Source organism: Prinia subflava, chromosome Z (genome assembly GCF_021018805.1).
Source record: "Prinia subflava isolate CZ2003 ecotype Zambia chromosome Z, Cam_Psub_1.2, whole genome shotgun sequence".
In the NCBI taxonomy this organism is placed as follows: Eukaryota; Metazoa; Chordata; class Aves; order Passeriformes; family Cisticolidae; genus Prinia; species Prinia subflava.
Window position 1 is genome coordinate 20,582,210 of NC_086283.1, and position 21,243 is coordinate 20,603,452.

At 40.6% G+C, this 21,243-nt stretch overlaps 1 protein-coding gene across 2 annotated transcripts in view; it reads right to left on the reverse strand.

Annotated features, from left to right (window-relative positions):
- Positions 1-2,621: 2,621 nt before the first annotated feature.
- Positions 2,622-21,243, reverse strand: part of DACH2 (dachshund family transcription factor 2) — a 247,377-nt gene continuing 228,755 nt past the window's right edge. Inside the window, exons 8-12 of one of the 2 annotated variants that reach the window (XM_063422816.1) lie at positions 16,838-16,983; positions 16,168-16,315; positions 14,665-14,784; positions 11,537-11,602; positions 2,622-3,505 (exon numbers count right to left, since the gene is read on the reverse strand). In XM_063422816.1, coding sequence (XP_063278886.1) covers positions 3,468-3,505; positions 11,537-11,602; positions 14,665-14,784; positions 16,168-16,315; positions 16,838-16,983 — 518 coding nt within the window. In that variant the 3' untranslated portion in view covers positions 2,622-3,467. Of the gene's footprint in view, positions 3,506-11,536; positions 11,603-14,640; positions 14,785-16,167; positions 16,316-16,837; positions 16,984-21,243 lie in introns of both variants that reach the window. The other variant, XM_063422814.1, reaches the window with a different exon arrangement.

Below are 21,243 nucleotides of genomic sequence, written 5' to 3' on the forward strand. Positions count from 1 at the left end.
GTAGTAAAATCTTACTGCATTTGTAACTGAAACTCAGAAAAAATGTGAAGTTTTATTTTACAAAACAAGCTCCAAAAAGAATTCTTTCCCCTGCCTTAGATGCCCACACCCAAATGTTCATTCAAAGGATGCTCTGCTCCAACAGAAGCAGGTCTAAAGGCAAGGACAGGCAGCACCCACAAAAGCTGCAGCATTTGTGCTCTGCTGACACTGAACTGGCTCATTTCAATTGATTTCTTTGATGTACAAATATAAAGCAGTAGCAAATCATTACCCATCCATAATACATTATTATAGAAGTTCTTTTTTTACTGCCCTTCCATCTCAGCTTCAAATCATCAAAGATGCCCTTATTTGCAGACGGAACTAAAGACAGATTGTTCATTAATAGTGATTTTACAAGTGCTTGAACATTTGCAGTGTGTATTAGAAATGATGACAGCACATGGCCTGGCTTAGAAAAACCCCTCTGTAAATTCCTTCCTCTCTCTGTCCCCACCCCAGCAGGGCCAGTGGATGCTGCAGGACCACGGCAGAAAGCAGCAGGGGGAAGGTGGGAAGTGCCTCCAGCAGTGCTGTTGCCAAAGGTTCCATATCCAAGCCCAGGCTGGGAATTGTCCCATGTGTATTTAGGACTCAGTGCACAGGCACAGGAGGGATTGTGGAGATCAGCTGAGGTCATAAAGGAAATTTGTAATAATTCAGGTTAACCCACGTTTTGTCACATTACCAAAAATAGTCCGTAAATAAATATATTTACAGGCCACTTCCTCGTAGGCAGCAATTACTTCAAGCAGCATTCAGGTTTAAATGCACAGCCGTGCATTTCCACAGGAGTGCTCTCACTTTGGGTTGCTACAGATCCAGGCTTCAAATGGAGATTGGGCACTATTGATGCTCTGGGTTTACTGTGGTCTGCATTCCACAGGACCCAGAACAGGGCTGCAATCCAGCACCCACTCCCTTGCCTCCCAAGATCATGGATGGCTCCTTGGCCACTCCACAGGGCATCCACACACCTGGACAGGCTCTCAGGGAGCCAGAACTGCACCTCAAGCATGGCCAGCTGAGCTGCCCACAGCCCCCACTGCAGCAGGAGGGGTACCCAGAAAAAAAGCACCCTAAAATCCCAACCCCAAGAGGTGCTGACCCTCTCTGGGTGCCACTGGGGCTGTTCCCGGGAGGAGGAGTGCAGTGGTGAAGGCTCCTCCACCCCAGGGTGGCTTTAACACCTTTCTCCCACACAGGGTGTGCTCACGATGAGCTGACACCCAAACCCTCAACCTCCTGCTTTGTCAATACTTACCAGGAGCCAACTGCTGAGGACTGAAAACCGAGTCAGTCTCTCAAGTTTATCAGCCTCCTAAACATCATTTGTCAGTATTTTTGACACTGAAAACCAATCTGGGATGGGCAAATCAGGAATCAATGTGTGCTCATCAACCCAGGCTCAGGGATGCCTTAAGGAATGTGTACATCAACCACTGAGGGGAAAAAAGCTCAAAAAGCCTTTATGGAGATGAAAGAAAAGTGCAAAAATGTTGGCATTTTAAGAACTGAGCTATTTAGTTACACTAAGTCTTTCTAAACTACACACTACTGGATAGCTGATTAAAGACCTCTCTTCAAAATCTGCATTTCACAGGAGCACTGCCAGCACTGAGTCAGCCAGACATGCTGCAGCACTCCAAGGGCTCTTTCAATTATTTTTTTATAAGTTTTAATTTCTATAAGATTTAGAAATAAAGTACAGTCCTCACTTCAGAAAATCCCACTGGAACTGAAACTAAAATTAATATAATACCTAAAGGTACAATTTAAGTTCTGGTGTTGCAATGTTTCACACATGAGCATTTCTTAAGAATCAGGAGGACTCACAATTTCTAATGCTCACATTTCTTTGTATCATTCAACTTCTGATGGCTTTATCAATGACAGCATGATTAATTCAGTTCTTAGAACTGCTGCTATAAAAATAACACGGAACAAATCCAATTTGTAAATTGGAAGAATATTCTTTTATGTCACTTGCTCACCTGTAGAACAGAGGGCAACATGTTTTCTTGAACTGACACTGGTTACTTTTAGGAACAAAAAAAATCAGGTGAATCTATTCTGCAGAGTCTGTTTACAAAGTCTGCTAATGAGAAAAAAATGCAGTGCTAAAAATGAAAGGAATTGCAAATTCTGTAGCCAGAAGTAAATGTAATCATAGGGAGTATATTCCCCGTAGATCTATTTAAAGGTCTTTTTTGTTCTTAAGTGACAGTGATTTCTATTCAGGGCACACGTGTGTAAACATGTGTACCTAAACAGGAGTTTGTAAGAAAATACGCACTGTGCCTTTGACCCAGGAATTAAAATAAAGAGGGAACAGGTGATCACTTAATTCCACCTGATTCAAATCAGCCTTCAGTGCCATGTTTTTGAGAAGGGAAGCTTTCAGTTGCAAAGTTCAGAATCTGGAACATACAATAATTAGGAGAATGTTTAACACCAACCCACCCTCTTTATTCATTAATTTCTTCAAGTATTTCTAGTAGTGTAAAATACCGGTTTGCATTAGTACAGTTACTATGGGAATTCACAGTCCAAAAAAAAATCTTAGAAGATTTCCAAAGTCAAACAAAAAACTTTTTAATACTGTATTTTTAGCAAGAACATTTTTAACAAAGAATGTGTACTTTAACTTAATATGGTACAACAGAGAAAGCAGACTTAAAAGTTTCCATTATCTAACACTCTACTGCATATTCATTTTTCCATCTTGAAAGATCAAAAGCCAAGCTGAACTGAGCATCAAAAAAAAAAAGCATCAATTATAATCCTCATATTACATCAGCTATTAGGGTTTAGCTCACACTTTTGAATTGGTCATCTAATGAAAGGACAGTTTTTACATCGTTCTTTTAAAAAATGTACACACATTTCTTTTTAAAACATTAATATATATCGAGTATCTGCTTCAGTAAACAAAGCTTAATTTATAAACACAATCAAAACAGCTCCATGTTGAACAGTTTCAGTGATAAACTGAACTTGTATGATGTACAGACAGTGAGGAGCACTGTGGCTTAAAATCATTGTGCCATTGCTATTCAGTAATAGCCACCTCCTAAGGAAAGAAAAAAAGACATTTTGGGGGAAAGGGTGGAAAGGGAAAATAATTCATGTATGTGCTTAAAAATACTAAAATTCTTTTATATCCCCAGGGCCTAGAAATGATCTGTTGTGACAGGCTTGGTTTGGTATGATAAGCTTGTAAAAAGTCTCAGTATTTCTTAATACGGCAGTTTTCAATGCAGCAACAGTAAACTGCTTGAAATTGTCCTTCAAGTTTCATGCTACAAATCCTATTCCTCACACAGTACTGAAGGCATCAAAGGTTGGACAGATCATTTCTCAGCAATACAGTTATTGTCTTCAAATAGTGGTCATTATACATTTTTCAGCAATAGGTGGTTCCTTCAGTACATAATGGTCGGTTTGATGTAAGTTCTGTTTTCTGCAGGGAAACAAAAAAAGAAGAATAAAGTCAATCGTGTTGAACATTTTATAATTAATTTGACACTTAGATGGTTTCTTCACTTGGTTGTGGATCTTTTTTTCCCTCAAGCTAAACAAGGAGATCTACAAGCGACATAAATGAACCTGTCCATCATGTGGGCATGTTTTGTGTAGGATAAGGAGGCACTGAGTGACAACACCTGGGCAAGCCCTCAAGAAAGGACAAAGAGCCACCACCACTTTCCCTGATGTTTGCCAAAAATGGCTCAGGACAGGCTGCAAACACTCTGATTTGGATTTTCTTCCCTTAAGGCATTTCTTTTAAATCAAACACTTCTCCCAAAGGTAGCCTGTGTTGGATAGCTGCCTCCCTGGGACAGACCCAGGGACAAGGCACCAGCTTTATCCCACACCCTTGTCACTGCACAAAACCTGCCAGGGAACAGGGTGTTAAAACTGCATTGCTTTCAAAAAATGTAAATCAGGATCTGTTCTTGGAAAACTGTTCTTTCATTCAGAAACCACCACATTTCTCTTAAAGTCCTATTTCTTTATTTAGAGAACGAAGCAGAAAAGCACTTCATAAAAATATTCCTAGTTATAGTACCTATCAACTGTGATTTTTCACACTAAGCAACCTTAAGCTCAGAGAAAAAATAAATATTGAAATGCCCACAGAAACTGAAGCCAACAGGAATCCATATTCCTGGTTCATTATACAATGAATCATGAATCCACCCAGCTAAATCTGCAAGAACTGATCAGGAAGATGATAGCAAAATGATAATATGGAGCAGCATTTTGTATAATGTTGACATCTCTCCCATTACTGTTTTACATATGCCAATACTGAGCGCTCCTAAGGAATGAACAAGTATTGACCTGCAAACTGACACTGATCCTTGGAGCAATCTCCAAGTTTGCCACATTTCAATTTCAAAATGCATTTCAGCTATAATATGAGTGATTTATCATTTAGCAGTAGCTGTCAAAGTAACCTCCTAGATAAAACAAAAACATCTGGAACCATAAACAGAGGAGAGCAGTAGCTGAATTTTAATCCAAATCCGACATGTTCATTTCATTAGGAACAGGAAACAGCTAATTAGTAACTGAATGTTTCGTGGTTTTAAGGAGGCTCAGACTCTCCAAACTGAGATGATTTAATACGTATTTTGGATGTAAGCACAAATAAAGATCACAAGCGCCAGGGACATAACAACTCCAGAGGGCCATTTGGGAGCCTCCAAAGAAAGGACTAAAATTAGTTTCAGGCCATTGGCTGATGAAAATTCTTGTCTTAAACCTAGTGGGGAATTACTAAAGCCGGGGGGGGCAGTCAGCAGAAGTGCAAGGATTGAGCACTGTGGGGTTTGTTTGTGGATTGGGGTTTTTTTTCCTTTTTCTCATGATCATTAGTAAGCTGCATATGGCTTCTTCCTGGTGTAGACTGTTCTTTATGTTCTTATTAAATCCTAAGTATTATTTTTAAAATTAAGGTAAGATGAGGACATTAAGGGTACTTCGGGCTTACTAAACTTTGGAATAGTTTCCCATATTTCCTTCCAATCCCCTTTATTTCTCAAGGAAAGTTCAGTGGAGGTACCTGGAATACCTGTAAGAGAGAAAAGTAAATGCCACAGCTCAAGCCCAGTGCAGCCACCCAGGAGACATCATTGATCAGTGAACAGAAAGTGCATACTTAAATATTTCCTTTTTTATAATACCCTCAATTATTCTCCAGAAATTAAAATACTTTTTTGCTGCTGTGCAATAAACTGAATTTCATGGCATTAACCACGTCACACAGCAACCACCTCTGAGGAATTAATGTGCTGGGAGCAGCTGTGCCCTCACTTACACAGGAAAGACAATGGGATGTTGTCAAATTAATTTTTTCTGGAGAATATTCACCATCTCCTCAGTGCAGCTGACTGCAAGCTACAGACCATTTTATAGCACTTTACTGTATTATATAGCAAAGATTTGAATAAATCTGTGTGCAATAAATGTATTCTTTTATCGGGTTTATCCCTTAATCAAATATTCACTTATGTGGGCTTCATTCTATTAAAAAACGAAATTATACAAAGGTGAGCAAAAGTGTAGATTTACAGTAGTTTAAAGCCTAATCTCATTCTCTAGGGGTAATACTGACAATATAAAAATGGTATAAATGATATTCCCTAACACTAAATATGTTCATGAGCCCCCTGTGCATGTTACACTGCTTTACAGCCTACAGAGCAATGCATGACTGCCTTAATAAGCAAGACATTCAGAAAGGAGGGGTTTTTTCCCTTCACAATGTATAAGACAAGTAAAGATCCCTGAGTTTTCTGGTGAGCCAGAGTCTGTGTTAATAACTGGAATTTTCCCTCAGGATGGCATTCTCTTCCCTGAGTTGTTAGTCCAGGGTAGGTTGCAGCTCTTGCTTTTGCCCCAATATCATCATTTGTCTTTTTCTTTTAAGGTTTTAACGGGTGCATAAAGGACAAATCCAAAGGCAATAATCATCACCTCCACATTTATTCACGTTTTTTTCCCCCATCCTATTCCACATCTCTGAATTTTCTGAGTTCTTGGTTTGTAAGGTTTCTGGTTTAAATCGGGAATTCAGCTTTGTTTTCCTAAACTATTTTAAAACAAAACTTTCATGTGTACCCTCCCAATGTACGCCAGCAGTGCTGCTGTGCAAACCCAGTCCAGCGAGAGGAGAAACACCCTGGCTGCACCTACACCTTGGGATTGCCAGGACTCTGTGGGACAGTGAGAATGGTGAAAAAATTCACTGGAGGAAGGAAATGTGGGATCTGCTATGTAATAGTGAGAAAACGGATAAATATGTTATATCAGTAAGTGAAAATTATCTGTGTAATTTCTAAGGTATAACCCAGCACTACAGGGTGCAGAGAACATGGGTAGCACGGATGAAATAATAAACTGAAAATCCTGCTCTGCCAGCTGAGCTGGAGGAGTGGCTGGGAGAGCAGCTGGAATAAGGCGAGGTGGAGCTGAGAGCTGGCTCTGTGGCCAGAGAGAGGGCAGGCTATGCCCTCTGGGAGCCTCTGCACATCTCGTGCTCCAGGGAGCAGGATCCAGGAGTCTCACAGGTGTCCAACTGCACAGGAGATGAGCTCTCCACGCATCCTAAGCTGAGTAAACAGCACCTCAGTTAGATCAGAGCCAAGCTCAGCTTTGGAGGAAGCAACACATGGGAAATGCAATGCTGTAACAATAAATTAACTTGCAAAGCTGGGGCTAATTAGTTTGAACCAGTGTCTTACTTTGTACAAATTAAAAAATCAGCCCAAACCAGCTTGCTTCTACAAAGGATCACATCCCTCTGAAAAACCCTCTTTCCCTACAGCCCTTGGCAGACAGGGGTGCTGCCTGCCTGGAGGGGGAATGAATCCAGGCCCCTGCTTGTGGGTTCAGACCCCAGCAATTACCAAAACTCAGCAAAGGATCCCTTCATGATCATGAAAAGAAGATGGATCTGGGCTGATCATTTAGCTGAATGACAAGAAAAAATTACTTCTTTGCCTGCTGATTAGTTGTCCAGCAAAACTTCTCTTTTATCTGCAAATATCCTTGAAACTGAGCAGTGAAAGAGCAGGGCATGGCTCCCTCTAGACCCAGCAAGAACACGGTCAATAAAAGCTGGTTCTGTGAGCACCAATACCAACAAAGGTTGGTTTGTTTTCATCTCTCACACCTTCCTATGGCCTCTCTCCACCCCTGCAGAGGTGCCCCCTCTGGAATCTAGGGCAGGGTTGGCTCTAGGCTGAGCCCAGGGGATCCCTTGGGATTGGTAGCAAAACTTCTTCCCTCAGGAGCGTGGTGCCCAACCCTGTAGGGCTGCTCACTCACAGAGCTGCTAGGCTGGAGTTTCTCCCCCATTTATTTTGTGTGTAAGGCTGCTAAGTCGACCCTGTCAAATATTTCCTCGTCCATGTTAACAGAGCTAAAAAATACTTGTACTAAACCCAGGATATCTAGTCAGTGTCTGTAAGGCCCTGTTCCTGGCGAGCCCCTAATGGGGTAGTTCTCAGCTGCACGTGGGCAGTGTGGGTATGGAGTGACAGTCTGGGAACTGCACAGGAGCTTTAAAAGAACTTTTCTAGGAACTCTGCAATGACACAGCACAAGGTAGCTACCAGGGGTTTAATAATTCACAGCCTCCAGAGCAGGACACCCACTAGAGAGAGAACACAGCTTGGGCAGAAGGAAGAACACCAGGCCTAAGACTCAGATAAAGCAGCCTGGATTTGAAAACTCACTGGTTAGAGCAGAACGCAAACTAAAGTCCAGTCTTCTACATAAACCCCAAAATACATTCCAAGCTACACCAGTCCTTCATCTTTGACAATCATGTAAAAAAAAAATACCATTCACGGCAACCCAAGAGTTTTTGTGCCAGATCTCTGCCAGGTTATGTCACAAACAAAAACACCAGCAGCAGCAGCTCTGGGTCACCCTCCTGTTGCAGGCACAGTGAAGTACATTTTCACCTCAGGAAAGCCTACCTGCCTGTGCTGCTGCCTCCTTCCTGAAATTGAGAGTATTTTATTTTTTTTATAAATTGTTGTTATCAAGTATTACTGCAACATCTAGTTTTTAAGATTTTAAGCTAACATTGCTTCGCTGATTGTTCCAATATCCCCTAACAATGAAATATTGTAATACAAAAGTTAACTAAGGTATAAACATGCAAAAGGAGAAGTCTCCCTGTGATCATAAAATGATGTTATTTTCTGTTCAGCAGTTCATGTTACTGCTGTTCATGCTAATTAATTAAAGGAGCTGTTGCTGTAATGTGCAAACAGGGAATCTGAGAAACTGAGAGGGCTTTTAGGTCTCGGAGTGAAGTTAAGTCAATCTGGGCGCGGGCAATCAAATGTAATGAAATCACTTGTCAGTGCTAAGCTTGCAAAAACTGTGAAGTTTGACTAGGGAGTAAAAGGATTATAATTAGATTTCCAATAGGATAATAACTAAATGGCAGAAAGCAGTAAAGAGAAAATATTACTTTGTTAGCTAATGGTACTGCTGTTCGGTTTTAGTTTTTATCAGCACACTTGTAGTTGTGCTAATTTAATTTGCTTTTATCAGCAAAAATGCACTACTCGAATGGTACTTGAATGTCATTTGCAAAAATCATTGATCTGAAGGTGCACTTAATGACACCCAGTATGTTTATTTTATGTGGAAGGGAGATTGGCTGATAAAATGGTTGATGCACCGTGGTGCTGGCCCAGGAGTGAGCAGCTGAAGGAGGAGCTGGAGGGTGTCTGAGTGCTCATCACCTGCTCTGCTCCACTGCAACCATCACTGATGTCCTCTGCCAGCTAAAAACCTCCCAGCTCCAGCTCTGAACTACATCTGGGATAGGGAGGATGGAAGCATTAGACTGTAAAGTTCAAAAAAGTTTCAAGTCTCATCTGCAGGAAATTTTTGTTCAATTAATATACAAAGCAGAGGGAAAATGAGTCAACTAAATGGAAATGATTTATAATGCAGATCAGAAACACAGTACATGAACAGCTTGTGTTAATAAAATCATTTTAAGAAATGAGCATAAAATATGATATGACTTAATCACTGTGAAAGGTGGCTGTGCAGTAGTTCTGTAATTTTCCTTTAAACCATCTTAAGGAGATACTGGCAGTGGAACTAATTGAATTTCAAAGGAAAAGCACTGTGTGGATGATAGATTTCTGTCCAGCAGAGCTATTGACAACAGGAAAAGAAAGCTCTGTATTGATGCTAAAGCTTTTTTCCTGAGCAACTGAAAGAGATTTTGGAAGCCTGGAAACAGCTTTGTATTAGGGAGATGTGTTTTGCCCCTTTCTCCTCCCAGGACCCAAAAAAACAAAGGCAGCAAATGAGAGGGGCAGTGAGGGAGTGTGCTTGAATTGTCAGAGCTGCAACAGCAATAGGAGCTGTCAGGGACACTAATGGTTATCAAACGGAAAGGGAATAAAAAGTTACTACAGTATCAGCATAAATAAAAACAAGAGACAAAACCACTTTGATATCTAAACAAGCTCCACAGAGAGCTTTCCAGAAGGCTTTTTATCAACTGAGTGTTTAGTGACCAAGCGGCTCAGCTCCTCACGTCTCCAGATGAGCAGGATTATCACACCAGAGGGGTCAGAGCCAGCAGGGCAGAAAAGGGAAGGGAATGGCTTTGCCATGGAGGGACAGGGACACGGCTGCAGCTCCTGCTGCTCAGGCCATGTCCTGATCTCACTGAGCTCAGGGACACTGAACACAGGGAAATACAGCTCTCCCTTTGGCCACACTTAACAAAAACTTCCTGAGCCAAAGCCTCTCATAACTGAAGGGATGATGTAGTTGGGATCAGATTAAAAGAGAAAAACAACAACAACAAAAAAATCCAAAACAAACCACCAAAAAAATCCAACCTGAAATATAAATGGTAAAAATCACAAGGCTTTCCTGTGTATTAATAAACTACAGGTAACATAAGAAATCTCTCTTGATTCCTTCAGGCAAGTAAATGGTCATTGCAAGTGGCTGTGCATCACTCTCCTAACAGTATTTGTAACCATTTCTGATGTAAATACACATTTGAGCCAAGTATCATGGTTTTTCATCAACTGAAAACTGAAATTACCTTTCTCTTCTTTATCAGAGTCTGCCCAAATGCACCTTTGACTTTCAGTGTTGTTTGGAAGAGCAGAGCTCTCCTCTCAGCAGGTAGCATGAACAGATCAGAAATGTAAGGAACATTTTGCTCATCAAATTTAAACACATGTGTTGCAAGTGCTCATCCAATATTTTGACTATTTCTGGCAGCAGCAATTTTCCAATTGCAATATTTAGAGCACAGCTCTCATCATATGTGCACATATATATACACACACATATGTCAGATGTATATATCTGCATTACAATTAAGCTGTGATTCTCCTTCTCTGTAATAAAGAGCATATGAATCTAAAATCACAAGAAGAGACAGCAGTAAAAATATTTGAAAGCTTTCCTGTAAGGATGACAGATGGACGACAGATGCATACCAGAGGTATGCAAGTCAAACCTTCCCCAGCTGAAAAGAAATGTGCTCAAATGAGTTTTGTGTCTCTGAGTGCACTGCAGCCCTTCCCCTGTCTGCACAAACTGCCTTTAGGTACCTCAGCACAGAGCATTTTTGCACATTACCATTACATGATGCAGAAGAAAGGGTGGGATTGCTCTAAGAAGCAGCAGTTCTAAAGAAGAGGCAGCTGTCTCCAGGCTCCCAGAGCAGCCAGCACTGAATGGTCTGGAATGAACATGGCACAGGACTGAAGGGAGAAAAACTCTACAAGCTGGACTTGCATCAGAGAATTTCAATTTTCAAATTGCTCAGACCAGATTTTGTCACAGGTGACTCTCTATTTTCTTGTGTGGTTCAGAGAGGCTTCCAAGAGGAATGGTAATATCCCTTGGGAACATCCCTGTGTCTCAGCTCCCCCAAAGGAGGATTTTGCAATTCCTCACATCCCAGACCTGCAGCCAGAACTCAGATCCTGCTCTTCGGGAAGCACTCAGACCATACCTGGAGGTGCTGCACTTACACACAGTGGAGGAAAAGTAGCACCAGATAGCTGCCCATAATGTGAACATGGCTCTTCTTTTTCACTTACAGTTCATACATTTTTGGAAAACATCTGTGGTCTTGATAGGTAGGTGAAGAGCAGAGGTAAAATATTTCAAATGATAAATCCTATTAAAACCCCTTTTGAACTAAGGGCATACACCTTGGTAGATTAAATATCAATTTTAAAATAAGTATCACCTATAAATCACCTCAGATAAATATCACCTCTACTTAAAGTTAATTTCTGATCTTGTAAAGTACTGTTCTCACAAAGGTTTTCTGTATCAAACAGGAAAACAAACTGAAGTTCTGTACTTTACATTTATCCTAAAGCAGGAAAACAGCCATAAACACTGTTCAGCATTTCACTTCATTTTTAATGCCAAGCACACAGGTGAGGAGCTGTGGTACATACTGCACCTTGCATCGCTGCACCATCATGTTGGGTTCCGTTGTGTTCTATCTCCATATCTGGGATTCCAGCATCTGAAAGATGGGAGACTGAAGATTAATGTGTTCCCCTTTGCCCCTCTCTCAAGCATCTTTAGAAAAATATTTATAGCAAACTAGGGTGCTCTCCAAGTTAACATGGTCTTGCATAAAACATTTGGTCCTCATAGAATTTTCAGCAGTAAATTATTTCCAAAATGTGCAAACATTACTGGTCTCACAGTGAATTATTTTTAATGTGCTTCACATTTGTCTGACAATCAGATAATAACCAACACGTGGTAATAATATGTCTGCAAAATCCTCTTGGAGAGTGAGGGCATCTGACACATGAAAAATAAAAGTTGAAATTAAACTGTGATAATATTAAACTACATTAATTCTTGTATAGAGACAAATACCTCCAGATTATGGAGCTGAAGCATATAGCCAGTGCCAGGCAACATTTTTTGGGGTGTGTGTATCAGTTTGTTTGAGTGCATGTTACAGATAAGAACCGTGCAAATTGCATTTCCAACCTCAGCTCGGGATGTGTGAGCATGTGTTACCACCCAAACAAAAATTACAGCTGTCATATTATGTGAAATATTTCCAGATCTCTGGCAAGAGCTTTCCAAAGAAGACTGTGCTTTTTTTTTTCTTTTTTTAAATTTTTTCCAAGTTGAGAAGGAGTCTCATGACACTCACATTGGATCTGTTTAATTTCATGTTGGTGATCCCTCTGTCTGCATAGTCCTTGGGGTGGAGGCGGGGGCTCCAACACCCCAGGGTGTTACAGGAACAGATGCCACGATCCACCTTGTGCCAGCAAGGATTAGCATGAAGGGGATGTGATTTGAATCCATGGCACCTCAAATCCTGGAGAAACATCTGCTTCCCTTATCATACAGCCTTTAGAAATTACAGGAAGGAAAAACCCACACCTGAAAGGGAGCTATGTACACAATTTGGGAGCTTCTCTGTGTAAAAGGCTGTTCTGGACTTTCTTAACAGAGAATAACTGCATTGTTACTTCCACAGATCCCTTCAGCTGGAGTGTCAGGATCTGTCAGAGGTGATGCTTTGCTGGTGACCCTGTAGTAACTGAGCTCTGAATGAAAGCAGGACAACCCTGAAAAATACAGTCCTTACGGAAGAGCAATAGCTCAGCAATAAATGTGTAAATGAAATATATGTTGTGTGCATATACAGCTCTATAAATGTATATATGATTTTAAAAAGCAGTATTTTCACACGCACTTTTTTTTCTCATCAAATTACAAGTGACTGCTATTCTGCAGGGTTTCACTTACTCAGATTCCTGTTCTGAAGGGAAGTACAGGGCACTGACCTATCAATCTGAAAAGGTTCTTTCTTCTCAAACCCTTCAGAGTACAGTTTGTATATACCAAAAATGACAAAGTCATCTGTAACTAATAACAGCATCTGTTAAATGAGACAGACTGTCAGAGTTAAATTAAAAATACTCAGAATAGCCCTTCACATTTTGTTGTCATAAAATTGTACCTGCAATTAAATTGTGGATTAAGATGCTAATGAGCTACCTGATTTGCATGTGCAATCAGATTAGCATGTAAATATCAGCTTCTTGCAGGCACTAACATATATATGACTACCTGAGTGTGCCTGCAAATCAAACTGCTGCAGTCAGGCCCACACTAGCAGATGTAAAGGTGTGTTAATCACACTGCTGGAACGTTGGTATCCCTGGATTTGTGGCTTCCAGAACTGCTGGGTGCTCCTGGCTGGTGTGTGAGCAGCAGGTGCTTCCCTGCAGTGGCAGCACCCAGGGGAGTGACCTTGCAGCACATCAGGATGTTAGGTTTTTTTCTGAAAATTCTCTCAAGGTTCTGGCTCTGTCCATGGGATCCAGTCTGGGGATTTGCCTGATCCAGTGGATGTGGTGGAGAAGGTTTTTTGCTGGCTCTGGCCACCCACTCTCCTCTGGTCACTGTCCCCACCCCAGTGTGACTGTGGCTGTAAATTCACACCTGGATCCCTCCCAGCCACTGCAAATGCTCCAGAGACACCAGCCAGTCCCTGCTTTCAGGGATGTGCAGGGCTATAAAGCAGCAGATGAGAGGATGCCTCTGAATGATGCTGCTCTTGTACTCAGAGTTTACATCCCTTGGGTGCCCAGATAAATCAGAGCTCACATCTCCTGCAGAGCATTGCAGTGGCAGGGCACACACAGCCTTGCCCTGGCTTTAGAGAACAGTGTGGGCAGCTCTCACAGCTGAGAACTCCAGACAAGCCAAATTCATTATTTTTGCTCAGCAGTCAGGCAGTTTTTGCACTCTGCAGTCTCTAGCAGAGCCCAAAGCAGGCGGCACAAATTAACACACCACAGGGCACCTGAGTGCAGCAGAGACTGAATGTCACTCTAATTCCCGAGCCTCTGCAGAGACTCCAGGTAAGGATATACAGACTAAACCTTAGCTGCAGAACCTGAAATGAATTAAATCACAGGCAGGTTCAGTCTTAAACAATCAAACCAAAGCTCTAAAGTTTGGCCAGACCCATCTTAAGCACAAAGGCAAATCCTCCCGGCAGCCAGAACTTAATCACTGTTTAGGAGATTAACTGATTTGCTTTTGTTTCACAAGAATATTTGGGAAGTGTTCAAAACCCAGTCAGCTCTGAAAGCTGATACATATTCAACACACTTAATAGGTGAGCTTGTGAGGCTGAGCAAAAGCCTCAGCCAAACAGCTTTTAAAATGAAGCTCAGCAGTTCTAAAAATGAATCTGCTGGGAGAGAAGAGTTCAGAGAACCTTATAGGAACCAAATTTCACATTGTCTTAGCTGGCACTGTAACAGATTTCTCTGTAATATATTCAGCATTTCTTGTCATCTCTGTGTAAACTGCTCTGTCTGCTTCTCTAGTTGCAGACTTAATTATTTTTTTAATTCACGACCCAGAGCACATGGCCTGAAATAGATTTTTTATTATTTCAGGAAAGAATTGTGGGGATTTATTCTGAAATTTGCTCTGTGCATCATCTTGGGTTTTTTTTCTCACTCAATCAAACATCACTTTAAGCTGACTGTGAAAGGCCAACTAAGACATTACCATTTAACATCCTGAGACTGTCACCTGATGTGGCCTGTTTAAGAGCCTGTTCCACTTGTTCTCTTCTCTTGGATTCGAATTCCAAAGCTTCCTGCAGTTTTCTCTTTGCCTTCTTCTCTTTCTTCAAGCGTTTTTGAATTGTGGCTGAAATGTAAATACAGTGCAAGAATGGTTGTCAAGGCACAATTAATAGATGACGGAGACAGTAAAAAATTAGTTTATCTTCAATATTCAAAGGTGCAGTTCTAGCTCAAGCCCCCTATGACAATAAATCTGAGCATGTGGTGGTGACCTCAAAGACAAACAATTCTGAGGATGCTGATTATTGATGAAATTCTCTCTCAAGTCAAGCGCCATCAAAGTCTGTGAATGACTTGAAGTTTTTGGTGAGTTAACTGGGATTCAGGAGGGGCACACTGTACTCTCCTAGGGAGCTAAGTTTTGTTTTACAGAAATAAGAGTCCCATCACACATGGGTGATGCAGCATTTCTGGACACCCATTGCAATTTAACAGCTTCAGCAGGATTTACTGACCCTTCGCAACTTGACTGAGAGGTGCTCTTTGGTGCCTTCAAGTGAGACCTGGCACTGCAGACAGTTCCACACATCCAATTTCCATTCAAAAAGCACAGGGAGATAGGACTTGACACCTACACTTTTGGTCTTATCTAGTTTTATCTTTCTGATTTCATGGATGTAATCTAGAAGTAGCTTTTGGCACATGAAGTGCTGTTCCTTTCCCTCAGATGCAGATCTGAATTTTAAAAAGAATACTAATACTGCCTACTTTGCAACAGCACAGCGAGAAATTCAGATTTACCAATTTAATTGCTTATTATTATCAAAAGCTTCTAACCAGTCATGGTTTTGTCTCAGAAGACCCCATCTGGGGTGTGCTACTGTACCTCAATCTCCTGATGCGAGAAACCCCACAAAACTAGGATTATTTGTTTCAGATCTTGTACTTAGGCTGACAGTTTCTCACAGCTCTATTTTGTTGTGCTTGTGCTGAAGTTCTCTATAAGACAAATAGAGCAGCACTGAAGCTGCAGAAATGTGGGCTAGGGAAGTAATGACAAAAATCCCCTAAATACCCAAATTAAACCCATATCTTTCTCACAGCAAGATTGATGATACTCAATGCTTGGAGGGTAACAGCAGAAACAAAAAGAAATTAAAGCTGTCAAATGAAGAAATCAGACTGGGAATACCTGGGCAGAGCGATGGTAAAGCACCTGAAAGCCATTGAACTGCCCCAGCTTCCCTCCTCAGAACCTGCCAAAACTCTCTAGGGCCAGTTGCCCTACAGGTAATGATCCTTCAGCTGCTGCTCTTTCTGCTTACAGAAACGTGTGCTTTGCTTTTGTTTTATGAAATTTAAATCTTTCATTACCAGTGCAGGTCCACTGCTGCATTACACTGGAGCATGAGTGTCAGTTAACTCCGAGCCCTCAACAGCTCCAGTTGGAAATGCCAAAGGGTTATATATTTCATAAATACCTGAACTCCATTTTTCACTCACTCACCTCTGCTTTGCAGCTCAGCTGTGAGCTGCCTTTCCAAGCTCTCTCGTAGTTCTCGCTCTCTACAAAGCTCCATCTTTAACTCTTTCTTTTCCTGCTGTATCTGCTTTTCCTGGACTCTTGCATTGTCCACAGCCACTTTCAGTAGCCCCTAAAACACACACAAATGCAAGATCTGAAAACACCATTTCCTTTCAGCAGTGACTAAACTCATTAATTTGCTTCTTTTATACCCTCTAGGAAAACAGAAAGATTAGAAGAAGGAATCTACAGATCTGGAGCACAACTGGGCATTGAAAGTAGATAATGTTGGAGCTACATATGAGGAATTTGGTGTCATGGAATCATTCAGTACAGCTTTGGCTAATTGGGTTACACACACAGTGCTATATCTCTGCTCATCTCAATAACTGCAGAGAGAAGCACTGCAGGAATAATGTGAATGGTGAATTTCAATTTGACCATTATTGCCAATTATTAAGTCAAATATACAAGATATGAAAGTCCCTTCCATGACTGTAATGCCAGGGAGAGAGGAAACCTAAGCAAGACATTAAATAAAAGAGATGAGAAACTGCAAATACAAAATAGTTGCTCAAATTTTTTTAAGAGTGCAAAAAGAAACACATGTTATCTACCAGGACATAACCTGGCCCTGTAGAGAAGAATTTACCTGAATGTTGGTTAATAGTGTTTCTACTGATGAAAGACCATCAGCAAAAAGAAATGGCGCCGGAAATCCAGGAGGCAAGGCCTGTCCAGCCAGTTGGACTTTATCTAAGGTTGGTTTCATTATCGGAATGGCAATTTGGACCTCTTCTGCAAAGATAGGTTCAAAAGCAACATCAGAAAGCACTGGAAATATAGGTGACTGTAATTACTAGAAACTAGCATTTTGTTTATTGGAAGTCAAAATACAAGTGTGTTAGTAAAATCAACATTGTTTCAGTCTTTGGGCAGCTGGGACTGTTGCCAAGGCAAGTTGGCAAAATAGTACACAACAATAATCAATACACTGGGACTATAACACAGCTGTAATGGAGTACAGACTATTTTATCTCCAATTCTACAGAATTATACCACAGAATTATAACAGTATTACGCAGTTCATTAAACCTGAATGACCTGTCTTCATTCTATCATATTTGCCATTCTGTGATGTGAGTTTTTTGTTGCTATAACCTTGGCAAAATTCTAATCAAGGAATGTATCACATCTCTTTACTCCTTTACCGTTCCCCTTCCCGTGGTCAGCAGTAAATAATCTCCACTGAGTCATCCATTCCCTCTGCCAGCACTGCACGGAACTGGAGTCTCTCCTACAGAGAGCAAACTGGGGCCTGGCAGCTTCCCCTTCACTCCTTCTTTCAAATACATGATGAGGGTATAGATCAAGCTGTGCACCGACAGCAGAAATGTGTATCCAGAAAGAAACAACATTAGAAATGTTTTTTTCAAGAATCCCTTCAATTTGGTGAGGAATCAGTACTATCACAAATGAATTCCCATTTTTTAATAGAATAATTACAGGATCTTTTAGGACAGTAGCTGTAGCTCCTTCTCTCAAATCCCTGTGAGTACTTCCTCCACATATTCATCTTAATTGCTGAAAACTACACAATTAAAATCTAGCTGTCTCTGAAGCCAAACTCTGTACAATTCTTTCATTCTGAAATGCTAAAAAAAGACTTCTGTGCAATATTCCAGTCTAGATATATATATATCACATGATCCTGCACTTGCACAAATGATGGTGAGTGTCTGCCCAGCACCTGCCTTTTAATGAAGCCTGTGATCCCTGCCTTGGCCACGAGCCCCTGATGCCAGTGCTCGCCCAGGACAGCTGCACATCCAGCCCCCCTAGTTTCATCTCTCAAGTGACTTGGTCACATTAAAGCCTGAATTTACAATTGGACCACACCACATTCAAGAAGGTCTCCTTCTCCCACTCCTGTTTTTAAAGAATAAACAACCTAAAAAGAATCTGGCAACTAACTAACCCAAGGTGTCTCCACTGAAGCACTATTTTCTGATGTAACACACTCAGGAGCCTCCATCGAGCTGCACTTTTTGCATCCACCTGACAACAAACCAGGAGCATTAGCAGTGTACAAGTATTCTTTGAAATCTCTGGTTTGGGAGTATTTTGTCTTTGCTCTGTGAGTTCATTAAGTGGAATATCTTCCTAATGATTTTTCAGGGCTAATAACAAAAGCCAGCAACCTCTACACATCCTCAGAGACAGCATCTTAGATGGAATTTAAGTGATTCATTTTAAAAATCACAACTCGGGTAACAAATGCAGACCACAAAGTTCGTGCTGATTCAGACACACCATTTCTCATATTTAAATATATCAGTGGCAGGGTTTTTAAAATAACCTGATTAGCTGTCGCACATGATGCCGCACAGAAATAACAGCGAAGCCGTGGAGTCACAAAAGACTAAACAGAAGTGGCATTTGAAAAAGAAAGCAATACATGAAGTATGCATAACAAAACTGGAGCTGCTCTAACACCTCTAGAAATCCCTGCTATTTGGAGATGAAAGTAATAACATTAAATTGGCCGAAAGGAAAATTACTATTGACTGTGAAGACAGGTTGCATGGTCTGTGGTTTGTAATGCTACTGTACAGCAGATTGAAGTTTCAAAATAGTATTACTCTTCTTTAAAGAGATAGACACAGCTAAATTAGGTGCTGCTTGCTGCAGTGAGGATCAAATGCAAAAAGAATCATATTTCATCAGACCTAGTCAACACCAGGAAAATAAATAGAAATATAAGAGGTATGCAGGCAATGATTCATTTTGATAATCTGGCCCAAGAGAGACACATAGAGACAGCACACAGATCTAAGCTTCTACCAAAAGACAAATAGGACACAGAGGGTGGGAATTGGGATGACAGTGTAGCAGAGGTCACATCGATTTTCAGCAGCAGTTTTCACACAGATGAGATAACCCTGGACTCTATTTGGCCCATTGTTCATATCCTACCTGTCCCAGAAGCAATAAATTTCCAAGTCCCAGAAAAAGGGCAGTAAAGAAGAAGGATTCTACTTATGACTTCTTATGATTAAGTTTTTGTGCTAACCAAACATGCTTTGCAGACCAAGGTCACATTGCATGTTAAAGTCTGTAATAGCTGAAACTAGAAGCAGCATATTATGTTTTAGCGTATATGGGTGGAAACTGTCAAACCATTCATCATTTTTTTTTTCTGATTGAAATCACACTCTGCAAAGATGAATGATAAATGCATTAGAAATCTATTTCAATCTTGTAATAGCTCTTCACATCTGAATGGTGTCTACATCTTGCCCATGCTCTGAATAAGTGCACAGTTAGGCAGAAATTTATTAACTAGACTCAAGGAATCATAATTGGTAAAGCAATTAAAAATGGCATGTGCTGGAAGCATTTCTTGGGGACTGTATCAAATGCATTCCTTTAATGGAAAAAAATAATGTTGATTTAAGGATTTTGATTTTAAACACCACTAAAAATATAAATGCTAAAAGCTGCACTCACATATACAATACAACAGAATAAGCAAGAAATAAAGCCAAGACAGCTACAGTCTGACCAAGGACACAAACAACCTTTCTGATTATTGAAGTAAAGTGGGAACTACTTTTATCGAGCCTGTTTGTTAAACCTGCCATGCTTTATAAAAGCATTCAGGAATCCATTTAGAGTGCAGTCTTTTTATTTTAATTTCTAGCTGACATCCAGATGAATAGATGAAAGTAAGAATTACACTGCAGAGCAAAGAAATACACAGTAAACACTAACAGTGAATGGAGTATCATCCTGGGAAAGCACACAGAAATCTGCTAGGAGGCTTCTTGCTCTTAATTCAATATGCTTAAGTATTTCATCTTCTGTCTTCTGCCTAAATTGCAGGAACACGGATTGGCAAATGAAGCATCAACCTCCAGACTGAACATAGCATTGGGAATGTGGGGAACGTGAATTGCTCCCTGCACGGCCCAAACCAACAGGCACTTTTATTTGCCAGCTGGTTTATTTTCTTTCAGAAGGCATGTTTTTAAACCCATCAGTCACAGCCCTGATCCACTTGACATGTCACATCCCTCTCAAAACAAGGAAGAAATATTAAAGGTACAATTTATACTGGTTAGACCACCAAGTTATTTCTCCTCATGCACTTGAAAACTTTATCTACCTGGAGCTGTATGAGCATTACTCACCTACAACAGCTCATAGAATACAACTCAGGCATTAAATAAATACACGGCATATAGAAGAGAGAGAAACAATTTATGCAGGATTTATAGTTACCAGTTAGTTACTAATCCAGACACTGGATCTCCAGAAACCCATCAGGCAGGGATAAGAAGATGGTTTTGGACATAATATGGTAGCTGGGTCACTCCTTATCCCTGCCTATGGCATAAAATTCAGAAACCCAAGGACTGAAGTGGTTTATTACAATTATAATTCCTTGAGTTTCATACCTAAGTGATGGGGCTTACATTTGGCCCATAGTTACACAACAGTCTGGATACTCTAATGGACCTCTTTGACTTTTAACAAAATAAAGCAGAAGATCTGCAACATCAGCTGGGTTGTCTGTGTGATGCATCTCTGAAAGTGAAATATATAATTGAAACACTATTATTTGCCCAAAGACCTGACAGAATCATCCAAACTGATGTATCTTCAATGGCAAGAGGTCCTCTGACTTCCAGCTCTACCATCTATTTCACAACAGGGATAGGTAGTGTCCAGACATGGGTATTTTAATACAATTAGGGCTGAAATTCTAATTTTTGACTGCAGAATCAGTTTTCTGAAAGAGACTTCTTATTTTAAATCTTGGCAACTTCAGGATTACTTATCTAGAAGCAAGGTTGTTTTTTTTCCTTTTACAGCAAAACAAGTATGAAAACCTGTAATCTGAAGCATTGTTTATTTCAAGCATTGTGTATTTCTAATTCCAGGATTACCTGTCTTCCATGTCTTAATAAGTTCCAAAATCCACCATAACCCTATGATTATCTTTTTCTTCCCTCACTCGTTGCTGCTCTGCCAGGAGCTAGACTCCTGACCATC